The 12,586-nt window shown below is 39.0% G+C and overlaps 1 protein-coding gene and 1 pseudogene across 1 annotated transcript; one reads left to right on the forward strand and one right to left on the reverse strand.

The window, feature by feature from the left end:
- Positions 1-3,547: 3,547 nt before the first annotated feature.
- LOC143628542 (small nucleolar RNA R71) lies at positions 3,548-3,648 on the reverse strand (annotated as a pseudogene).
- Positions 3,649-5,303: 1,655 nt separating this feature from the next.
- Positions 5,304-6,794, forward strand: LOC143628529 (putative mitochondrial protein AtMg00860). Its single transcript, XM_077098097.1, has 2 exons — positions 5,304-5,406; positions 6,463-6,794. Exons 1-2 carry the CDS (start codon positions 5,304-5,306, stop codon positions 6,792-6,794), a joined length of 435 nt encoding a protein of 144 aa, XP_076954212.1.
- Positions 6,795-12,586: the final 5,792 nt, after the last annotated feature.

Below are 12,586 nucleotides of genomic sequence, written 5' to 3' on the forward strand. Positions count from 1 at the left end.
TATTTTCCCATAACTGCTTTCTAAACGCGTAAACGAGCAACTTGGCCCAGCTGGGAAAATGGGAGTCTGAGCCAAGTTCGGTCTTAAGTATTAGACATTGAACAAAATCACAACCTAAGCCTATTGCCACTTTCTGGGCGTCCCAGCTACACCCAGATTAGTTATACAGCCCAGTTTAGTATTGAGATTATAATAATATTAAAATACTAATATTATTATAATATTGATTATAGGAACTACGGATAGCAGACCGAACAAACCACGAGCTGATACAGTACTGATTATCTACTAAACCGTGAGTTTCATGACCCCACTTTAAAACTGTTTTACGAACTTTTGGGGTGAAAAGCATGTTTGCTTATATCTATGTACTTATCTGAAACATGTGATGATGTGAATTATCTAAGTGCTAACACACGAAAATCCCCACGATCACAGTGATTAACTTCGAGCCGGTGGCTTGTGAATAGTACTATTGGTTTAACAAACCCAAACGGAGCCAGCACGGTTTGCTGAGACACCAAAACCGTTTGCACATGACCATAATTTTTACGAACCAGCTATGTAGTGTTGGACATAGCTACCGGGGCATGTTGTGGGCGGAAAGGGGCCACAGTGGTTGATTGAGCGTGGGAAATGGAGGCACGCAACACGAACAGTTCAGGCTTCACTGTAACTTAGCATAATTACATCACATACATCATTTACATACATACATACTTATTTCATGATTACAAGTGTTGACTTGTGAATACTCATTACTGCTTTCTTGAAACTCGTGAAACTCACCAACTCTAGTAGTTGACCTGTTTTAATCTGCTTTTCAGGTGTATCTAAATTGGAATGATTTGGTGACCTGTTACTTGCCTGAGGTGTGTGGTTGATACTACGCGAATAGAAGCAAGGGCGATTGTAGTAAGAATGTATAGTTAACGAACTAGCTTTGTTTGTATCACCTAGACTGTAAAACAATGATAGAACGAAGAAATGTAATATATTGTAAATTAGTTTGTAATGTTTCTTTATAAACAATGTGTTGATATCAGAGGTGTCTGTTACATTCCCGTTTTACGCTTCCGCATTGTGTTAGTCGGGGTGTGACAATTGTAGAACCACCCTTAAGTGTAGTATTTCTCGTTAAAACATGTGCGTTTATGTTTAATTTCATGAATTTGGATTACTACACTATGTCGTGCGTTTGTAGGTACAAGTGCTAAAAATGGCGATTCAAGTGAACTATGATGGAGAGGAGCAAAGGACTCGAGAGTTGGAGATGGCAGTCAACAAGTCAAAGAAGAACAAAGGAGTTGGAGCTGAGGCTACCGTAGCTTACGGTAGCCACCGTAAGCTACGGTAGGGTTCCAGCCTAGCCGGCTGCCGTAAACAGATAGATGCTGGCGTAATGGATTTTAAAGCCACCGTAGCTTACGGTGGACTCTGACGCAGAATCTGTAACTGCCATTTAAGTCTGTTTTGGGACGACTTTTGGGTATCTTTTTCATAGTTTTGGATTGGAGACACTTTGGGAGGCGATTTTAAGGAACTATAACTCAATTGTGGGTTGTTTAAACATTAGAGACTTGTTTTTGGTTCTTATGCACATTATAATCGAAGGGATGATGAACCGAATCATGCTTGGCTAATCTCCTTTGTGTTTTCCCTCGGATTGTAAGGTTTCATATTGTTTGTTGATTGAATGTTTATGCAATTGCTGAGATAGTAATTTGATATTATTTCTTTCATAATTATGATGTCTATGTATTGATTGATAAGTTGTTAGTTTGTTTAGTTCGTGTTTTAAACCGTCAGTTCTCGGTGCTATAGGCAATCGGGATTAATCGGGTGGAATTTGGGGTTGGATAATCTAATTGGTTTTTGATTGATTGCCTTGCGTTTGTTAATCCAAGTACTTAGTCCTCAATTACCACAATCGTTTGCATATTCATGAATTATGTTTTTACAGTTCGTCTCAGATTAAACGTTTACATTAACATTCATTGAAACCTGAAACTAAGGGAGAGCATATCCTCTCATCTTTGATTGAAAAACCGTGCCAAGTGTTTTAGTTAATTTTCGTTAATCAAACAAAACAACCAAAACTTTGAGATTTTATTTTCTTCATTTAGTTAAATTTAGTTAATCTATAAAACTACTTGGTAACACATATTCCACAAACTCTTCGTGTTCGACACCCATTTACCACTATCTATTTAGTTGTAATTGGTTTATTTTTGCGCAAGTTTTCGACCTCGTGTCAAATTTTGGCGCCGTTTCCGGGGAGTAGTGCGCAACGTGTGTTATTTTTGTAGTTTTTATTTAAATTGTTATTGTCAGTTTTACGCGGGTTGTGCTAGTGTGCAGGTACTTACACGTATATGCATACAAGACGTTCTCGGTCTTCATCACCGTTAGCGTTTGATCCTGAAATCACGAGAACCTTTCGTCAGAACCGGATTCTGCAAAGGGAAAACAAGGTTATTGGGTCTCCAAGTACAAAAAGTTGAACAACTGACACCACAATCATGGCTTCGGAACACTATACCGCCGATGCCACCACCCATTAATTCACCAAACCCACCATCGACTGTACCCATTACCACCACCAATTCCACAAGTGAACCTACTTCAGCTGCGTTTAGCTTTCAGCCACCAGCTAACCTCCAACCCTTGACAAATTTCATGCCTATTCAAGGACAATCATCAAACTCACCACAACAATCATCTTTCCAATCTCAACAAAATCCATGTTATCAACAACCATACACATTTACCCAAGACCCACCCATAATTCATACTTCACCGGGTCAATGATCAGGCCCGCATTTGTTTGTTGGGCCACGGTATGGTGATGGCAATGAAGGGTATGAAGAGTACGAAGAAGGATAAGCAAGTGGGGTTTATGGGAATCAGTTGAGTATTCAAGGGCAGTTTAGGTATGGATCTGAATTTCAACCGCAACAACAAGTGCAGCAATGGGGTGGACCACATGATAATCAAATGCAGCAGCCACAACCATTGTAACAAGTTCCACAACAACCGCATTATCAACAACCTCAATTTCAACAACCAAATCCCCAACCACAAGTTCAACAAAATATGCAACAAAGGCCCGTTTACCGACAAATGGGTCAACCAAGAGTACCATTGGGGGTACCAAGAAGACATGCAAGGGAAATGGTTAGGGGAATAGAGGCTCATTTTCGACCAATTATCATCAATAACCCATCTCCGGTGGTTATTCCTCAAAACCATAATGGAAGAACGTTTGAGGTGAGAACTAATGCACTTCAAAGGTTTACCAAAGTACAAGGGTCTTGCAATGGAAGAACCCTATTTTCATTTGGAGGCATATGACTCTATTTGCAACACGATTGGGGGTCAAGGTTTTACACCGGATGAGGTTGAGTTGGTTTTATTTCAATTTTCGTTGGAGGATAAGGCGAAGAGATGGTTTTACACATTGCCGTCCGCATCGATTTATACTTGGGCCGAGATGCAACAAAGGTTCTTAGAAGAGTTTTACACGGCCCAAAAGACTAATGATGCGAGACGAAGTTTGAGGTCTTTCCAACAACAATCGGGTGAAATGTTTTATGAAGCATTCGAGAGGTTCAACATGATGATCAAGAATTGTCCTCATCATGGTATAGCTCTTTGGGAGTTGTTGAATGCTTTTCATGAAGGGTTGAATGCGGAAGATGAACGGGATTTGATGTCAATCACAAATGGTACTTTTGGTACAAATTATGAACAAGATGATTGGGCATTCTTGGAACAAATGTCTGTCACATCGAAGAGAAAGGCTCAAACTGCAAGAAGAGCAAGACCGGCAATTGGAAGACCACAAGTTCATGCCGTGGAAGATGTAGGGGTACAAACCACTAATCAAAGAATTGATGTTTGTATCAATTGCAATGAGTTGGGTCATGGGGCTGATGTGTGTACGGTAGGTCAAGCACAAGTTGAAGAGTTGAATGCACTTCAAGGTCAAGGGGGTGGTAATCGGAATTTCAACATGAACTCAAACACTTACCACCCCGGGTTGAGAAATCATCCAAATTTCCGTTATGGAAATCAAGCAACTCAACTCAATCCGAATTTCCAAGGGACTTCTCAAACCACCTTTATCCCTCGTCAACAATACTTCAATCAAGGAAATCAAAGTCAATTTCAAGGAACAGGTGGTAATAAAGGTGGGTCTTTGGGCCAAAGTTCATCAAGTGGGAATAAAGTGATGGACTTGCTAAAGATGATGCAACAAGAGTTGCAAAAGAGGAATTAGTTGGATGAAGCTCGTATACAAAAGGATGCAATTCGTGACTAGGCAATCCAATCATTGACAACTCAAATGGGCCAACTTGCGACCGAGGTATCTAACTTGAAGAAGAACAAAGGTCAACTCCCGAGCAACACCAAGGTGAACCCTACTCACACTACTTCTCGCAATGTGCCGATTAATCAGGTACGTGTTTTAAGAAGAGGTAAGGAGTTTAAAATCAATACCACACTGGAGTTAGTTGAAGGTTTGGTAGAGAATGTGACGAGGGTAGAAAGTGAAGATGAACAAGCCTCACCCATTCAACCCTCTAAATCATCCAGGTTTTCAAACAAAGATTCGGGTCAAAATGAACTTTTAAATGATAAGAGCTAGGAAGTGGAAGAGGTTCCAATTCCATTTCCTTCGGCTTTGATCGATCCGGGTAAGAAAAACGTGATTTTAAAACGGGGTCCTCAAAAGGAGGAGATATGGGAGGTATTTAAATAGGTTAAAGTTAATCTTCCTTTACTTGAGACAATAAAACAAGTACCCGCATATGCAAAATTTTTAAAAGAATTGTGTACTCAGAAAAGACAACAAAAGGTTCCTAAACGGGTTGATTTAACTGAATGAGTGAGTGCAATTCTTAAGGGCGATCTCCCGCCTAAGCTTCAACATCCGGGATCTCCCTTGATTAACATTCAAGTAGGTGACTTTCAAATGTCACGGGCGTTATTGGATCTTGGAGTGGGTGTGAGTATTTTACCGGGGGGTTTATATGACCAATATGATTTTGGTCCACTTAAACGAGTTAAGACCATAGTTGTATTAGCTGATTTATCTCATAAACTTCCTCGGGGGATCGTGCGGGATGTTATTGTTAAAGTAGAAGAATTTTATTATCCTATTGACTTTTTGGTTTTGGATTACTCGTCGGTTGACCCAACACAACAGCAAAACGTTATATTGGGTCGGCCATTTCTAAATACTGCTCATGCTATTATTGATTGCCGGTTTGGTACACATGGCCTTTGGAAATAGAAAAATGCGTTTAAAAGTGTTTACTAATGTTGCTAATTCATTGGCTAGTGAAGAATGTTTTATGGCATATATCATAGATGGGTATGTACCACATGAATATGGGGAAGGTATGTTGGATATTTGTGTTTGTGATGATTCTGAATAGGTTCACATTTGTGCATTGGAGTTAGAAGAAAGGAAACAAGAGGTATTGGCAATGCAAGAAGGAAGACCACCGGGGACTCATCAGGTGGAAAGTCTACCAACATAAATCAATTCGGACACCAAACCCTCATTGATTTGTCCTCCCAAGGTGGAATTGAAAGAATTGCCAAGTCATCTCAAGTATGCATTTTTGGGAGAAGGTGAGATGTTGTCGGTTATCATTACCTCTAACCTGAATGAGGCTCAAGAAGAAGGATTGTTAGAAGTTTTGAAAGCTCACAAGGCGGCAATAGGGTGGACTATAGCCGATTTGAAGGGTATTAGTACATCTATAGTCGTACATAAAATCATCACCACCGATGATGCAAAGCCGATTTGAATCCCAATTTGCGAGAGGTGTTTAAAAAGGAAGCTATCAAATGGTTGGATGCTGGAATTATCTATCCCATTTCAGATAGTGCATGGGTAAGTCCAACATAGGTAGTTCCAAAGAAAGCCGGCATCCAGGTAATTAAAGATGAAAGTGGTGAACAAATCGCCACCCGACCAGTAACCGGGTGGCGAGTGTGCATTGATTATAGGAAGCTAAATGCGGCAACCTCAAAAGGCCATTTTCCATTGCCTTTTATTGACCAAATTATTGAAAAATTATCGGGTCAAAAATTTTATTGTTTTTTGGATGGGTACTCGGGATATAATCAAATTGCAATCCATCCCGACGACCAACATAAAACCACATTCACATGTCCATATGGCACTTTTGCCTTTAGGTGAATGCCATTTGGATTGTGTAATGCCCCGGCCACGTTCCAACGATGTATGATGAGTATTTTTTCGGACATGGTTGGGGATTCACTTGAGGTATTTATGGATGACTTTTCTATTTTTGGGTCAACTTTTGAAAGATGTCTTTGATGAATTGGAAAAAGTTTTAAAACGTTGTGTCGAGACTAATTTGGTTTTAAGTTGGGAGAAAAGTCATTTCATGGTACAAGAGGGTATTGTGTTGGGGCATGTAGTTTCAAGTCGGGGAATGGAGGTAGATAAAGCAAAAATTAAGGTTATTTCTTCATTGCCACCACCGAAAAATGTAAAAGGGGTAAGGTCGTTTTTGGGGCATGCTGGGTTTTACCGGCGGTTTATTAAAGGTTTTAGTGTGATTACTAAACCTTTATGCAATTTGTTGCTAAAAGATGTTGCATTTGATTTTACTAATGAGTGTTTGCAAGCATTTGATATTTTGAAGGAAAAATTAGTGCAATCACCGATTTTGCAACCGTCGGATTGGACGAAGCCGTTTGAGATTATGTGTGATGCAAGTGATACCACGATTGGAGCAGTTTTGGGTTAAAGTATTGATAAGAAGCCGGTGGTGATTTACTATGCAAGCAAAACTTTATCCGAGGCACAATTGAATTACACCACTACTGAAAAAGAATTACTTGCGGTGGTGTACGCCTTGGATAAGTTTCGGTCATACATATGGGGAAGTAAGGTTGTGGTCTATTCGAATCATAGTGCGGTTTGTTACCTCATGGAGAAGAAAGATGCAAAACCCCGCTTGCATCTTATTGTTACAAGAGTTCGATTTGGAGATTCGAGATAAGAAGGGGTGTGAAAATGTGGTGGCGGACCACTTATCTAGGATTCCTTTGGAAGGTGTGGATGACTCACATGACATCAATGAGAGATTTCCGGATGAATAGTTGTTAGCTGTGTCTGCTACACCGTGGTATGCCCATTATGTCAACTATTTGGCTACGGGTGAGAAGCCGAAACATTGGGCCAAGAAAAGGAGGCAACAATTTCTATCCCAAGTCAAGCAATATATTTGGGATGAGTCCGATTTGTTCAAAATTGGTGCCGATCAAATCATTAGGCGTTGTATTCCCGAATCGGAAGTTCAATAGATTTTGACACATGCTCATTCCTCCGTTTGTGGTGGTCATTTTAGTGGGCAAAAAACGGGTTACCGAGTTCTTACATGTGGGTTTTATTGGCCCACAATCTTTAAGGATGCAAGTGAATATGCCCGCCATTGTTTGAATTGCCAAAAGATGGGTGGAATTTCAAAACGGGATGAGATGCCTTTGCAACCCATTTTGGTGGTTGACATTTTTGACGTATGGGGAATTGACTTTATGGGCCCGTTTCCAAATTCTTGTGGGTATTTATACATACTGGTGGTGGTGGATTATGTTTCAAAGTGGGTTGAGGCCATAGCAACAAGGACCAATGATCACACCGTGGTATGTAAATTTGTTCAATCCAATATTTTTGCAAGATTTGGAATTCCGAGAGTGATTATAAGCGATGGGGGAACGCACTTCAAGAATTTCAATTTCGGAAAATTGTTGAAGCGGTATACTGTGAATCACCGAATTGCTACTCCATATCACCCGCAAACAAGTGGACAAGTTGAAGTGTGCAACCGAAAAATTAAAGAAATATTGATGAAAATGGTGCGGGTTGATAGGAAGGATTGGTCAGTGAAACTGGATGATGCACTATGGGCGTATCGAACCGCTTATAAAACGCCCATAGGAACGACTCCTTACCGGTTGGTTTATGGGAAAGGATGTCATTTGCCTATGGAGTTGGCTCACCGGGCATTGTGGGCCATTAAGAGTGTGAACATGGATTATAATGAAGCTGGTGGGTTAAGAAAGTTGAAGTTGGCGGAATTGGAAGAGATAAGGGATGAAGCATATGAATGTGCATCGGCATACAAAGATAAGTTGAAAAAGGTTCATGATGCCAAGTTGAGGAAGCGGGTTTTTGAAGAAGGGCAAAGGGTTTGGTTATATAATTCACGGCTCAAGCTTTTTCCCGGAAAGTTGAAAAGCAAATGGATGGGCCCGTACGTGAAAACAAGAGTGGGTAAGTTTGGTGATGTGGAAATTGAAGACTTGCACAATCAAGCAAGACAAACTGTGAACGGACACCGAGTTAAACCATACTTGGAGGGTAAGGATATTAACATGTGTGAAGTGGACAAGGTAGGCTACTTGTTGCGGTCGCCTAAGGAAATAACCAATTAAGCGGTCCAGGTTTGTTGTATAATTTCGTTTAGATTTTGTTCAAATTTGTTTTTTAAAACAAATTACCTTTCTTGTTTAGGAGTTGTCTAAATCAAGTGTGGGGAATTCTTAGGAATCCTTCACCGCGTTGAGGACAATTCGAGTTTTTCATGGGGGGTAGGGTAATTTTTAGTTTTCGTTTTGTAAATAATTTTATTTAGTTTTTCATGAGTTTGGCTTTACTTAAAAAAAAAAAAAAATTTGCATCAGGTGCCACCGTAGTCTACGGTGCCCACCGTAAGCTACGGTGGACTTGATAATTTCTACGTTGGTCATACTCTGTTTACGCTGGGTTTCTTACGCTAGGACCTACCGCAAGCTACGGTAGCCACCGTAGCTTACGGTGGCTGTGAATGGGCGACGCATGACAGCAGCAACATAAAAAAAAAGTTTTATTAAAATTCGAAAATTCCCATCCACATCTTCCACTTACCTTCTTCTTCATAGTCATTCACCCATCATCTTCCTAACATCATTCTCTACCAAACCCTAATCCCCAATTCATAACTTCTTCATATCTTAACCAAAATCAACGATTTTCGGGTCTAGATTGACTATATTTTCGCAAGGAATCACATTCTTTGCTTGGTTTTCATTAATCTTAACTTTTTGGGGTTCGCTTTTGGACGTTTTTGGTCCGAAAATTTACAACAAGTGGGTTTTGCAAGTGACTAGTGATTAGAGTGATTAGAAGGTTTAATTCGGCTTAAAGGTATGTTTCTCTTAACTCGTTTGCTACCAAACTCATTAGTTAAGATTACATGTTGTATATTGCTTACACTTACTTGTTGAATGGAGAAAGTTTGATGATAGTTTGAAATTGTGTTATGGTTTCTCAGTAGGAGAGAAGTTACATTCAACTACGTCATCACATACATTAGCTAACCGGTGTCTTTTAGAACCCTGTCGTTCACATCACCAATTATCTATTCCTGCGGATGATTAGTGTGAATCCTTAAGGAAGGATTAGCAGGTACAAATATGTTATCACCTAGATTGGTGATATTTTCCTCCGCTGTGTCTAGAGAGAGAGAGTTGGTGATTAGGAGAGTCATCTACATCAACCGAAGAAGATCTTGGAATAGGAAGACATGTTCTTCCAGATATGATTTAATAAAATCTTCAGGTATTTCTTCAACCATTGACGTAAACGAATTAAATAACCCATCGTAATCAAACATCCAATCGGGAGCCGTACCAGTTGGAGGAGTAGTATAACTTTGGCAATAAACGTGATACCATTCTTCCACACAACCTGAAGAGATATTGAAGATCCACTTCCTAGGAGAATTGTATCCCAAAAAGTATCCCTTGAATGCCTTTTCATCTAACTTCCCGACATCTCTATTCAATATAGTACACGGATACCCGAAAGGTTCCAAATACTTTAAGTTCGGCTTACGATTGTTCAAAAGTTCGTAGCTTGTTCCTTCCAGAATTGAACAGGTAGCTTAGAATCAGCAAGCATCGTTCTCACAGCCTCGATTAAAGTACGATTCTTCCGTTCAGACAAACCGTTTTGTTGAGGAACATACGGCGCACTGAATTCCCGATGAATTCTCTTCTGAACACAGAAAAATCAATACATCATTCCTGAACTCAGTCCCATTATCACTACGAATTCGTCTCACTTTCAGTTTATAAAGTGATTCGATCTTAGTGACAAGACTCTGAATTAACACATGCGTCTGGTCCTTCGACCCCATAAATAACACCCATGAATATCTTGAGAAGTCATCTGTCCTAACTAAGCAATAAAAATCATCTGCGATAATAGCACGATTCACAGGACCGAACAAATCCATATGAAGTCATTCTAGTGGTGTGACAATCGAGTTAATTAATTTACTTGGATGTGACTTCTTTTTCTGTTTCCCCTTCTTGCAAGCAACACAATGATCATTAATCTTGAAGTTCTTTAGAGATACACAATCCACCAAGTCATTAGAAATAAGAAAATTCATCTTGCGTATGTGAACGTGTCCCATGCGTCGATGCCATAGAATCGAGTCTTTCTCCTTTGCTTTGGAGATAAAACACGTTTCTGAGGGTGAAAAGTTTACATTGATATTCACGTCAAGGACATAAATATCTTATTGCATGACAACCATATCTTTCGGAATTGTGTAACCTGGTTGAAGGATTGTTCTTTGTCTGTGAAAACAGTGGTATACTTCTTATCACAAATCTGTGACACGCTCAACAAATTATGATCCACCTTTTCACAATAATTAGCCTTCTCAAACGTCAATTTACCGTTTGACACTTCTCCTTCCTTTGTAATCATTCCTTCGTTGTTACCAGCAAACGCTACATATCCTCCCTGAATATCTCAAACATTGTTGAGAAGATCAAGGTTACTAGTTATATGCCGAGAACATCCATTGTCCAATATCCATTTATGACTTAAAAAAGATCTGGATGAACTCTGCACAACAAGATAAAATGATTAGTTCAAAAAGGCAGCCCAAGCCTCAGTCTTGGGCTCTCCCTTCGAATTTTTCGGAGATAAATTTAACTTAACACTTGCATTCGGTACTTGAGAATAGGTGATGGGTTTCTTGATTTTCTTCTTTAAGTAACCATCACATATTATTTCCGAATCAGTGTTTTAACAAATTGGTTGAGCACGGTCAACAAATTTGTTTGATACATTAAATGTTTCAACCCAAACAACTTTCTTCGGATTAACATTTGAATACATTATAACACATTCATTAACTTTATTTTCGTTCAAGTTATGAATCATTTCAGTCTTTCGAGTGATGAATGTTTGATATCGTCAACCTTTGCTTTACATTTCTTTGAGATATGACCAGGTTCACCACATTTGAAACATAAACAAAAGTCTAAAGATTTTAGCGGTGAAGTACTAGTCTTGTTCGTATGCAAAGATTGGTGAGTATTAACCTTGATTTTATCAAAAGTTACCGGCTTTAAAACTTCATGTTTTAAACCCTTTTTAGTCTGATAGAATTCAAGATTTGTGGAATTCGAAAAATTCTCCAAACCTGACGATTTTATGAATTTGATGGGTTTCAAAACATGATTGGTAGGTTTCGCTTGAACATTAGTTGACTTCAATTGATAGAATTTTTTTTCAAGTTCGGTAACCTTTGAAGTGTCATCCTGAAAGACACTTTCAACCATTTCAGGTTTTAGAAGGTTCAAAGGAACTTCCTTATCCGAAAACACTTTGGATAACCCTTTTAATTTTAATACTTTCCCATTTGAAGATTCAGATTGAGGATTGATGAACTTCAACAACTCCTCATCAGTCACCGTAGGCTTTTATGATCTCTTCGCTTTAGGAATTACCTTAGGATTTTTTGATGAATCACCCGAAGGCTTTGAAATATACACTGTTTGTTCAAACTCCTCGGGTTCACATGAGATGTGATTTTCAGCAGGTATGTTATCGTTTTTGACAATCTCATCTGGTTCAGACAACTCCTCAACAGAACCGTCCAATTCATTTTTGGTAAACAAAGATTTACTTTGAATAAGAATCGGTTCTTGAGTTGTTTTGGTTTTTTCAACATTATCAGATTCAACAATAGACATTTCTAGACATTGTTTCACATCAGGAATGCTACTGTAATCTCCTTTAAAAGGAGGAGGAATCTCGATGTACCCTAAACCCGTTTTCCCATTTTTCTTGTGAGAATTATTAACTTCAATAATTTCATTTAAAAGAAATGAGGAATCTCGGAATTTTCCATGTTTGTTTTTAAGTTCCAAAACTTCATTTTCTAGGTTTGAAATGCAGGTTCTGAGTCGGAGAATCTCCTTGAAATGCTGGTCAACAACAATTATCTTACATTGAACTTCAGCTTTGAGATCATGATTGCTTTCAGACAGATTTTTAATTTTTAGTGTTGATTGTTCTAGTAATTTGGATTTCTGTCGATAGCATTCATTGATCATGAAATGATCTTTTGTGAGAGTAGTGTTCTGAGGTAAAGCCGATTCAAGTTTAATTTTGAGTTCAGCACATTCAGCACACTCAGTCACAACAGCTGAAGATTCAGATACATTAATTGAAAGATTAGGACATACCTCT

The sequence above is a fragment of the Bidens hawaiensis genome, unplaced genomic scaffold, assembly GCF_021521415.1.
Source record: "Bidens hawaiensis isolate Kalapana, Puna unplaced genomic scaffold, B.hawaiensis_p1.1 tig00005019_1, whole genome shotgun sequence".
NCBI lineage: Eukaryota > Viridiplantae > Streptophyta > Magnoliopsida > Asterales > Asteraceae > Bidens > Bidens hawaiensis.

Excerpts from the sequence above, each read along its gene's own strand:
- LOC143628529 (XM_077098097.1), top strand. The coding sequence starts at position 5,304 with ATGCGTTTAAAAGTGTTTACTAATGTTGCTAATTCATTGGCTAGTGAA. Across the intron at positions 5,407-6,462 it reads ACCACATGAATATGGGGAAG|TTTCAAGTCGGGGAATGGAG; the intron begins GTATGTTGGATA and ends TGGGGCATGTAG.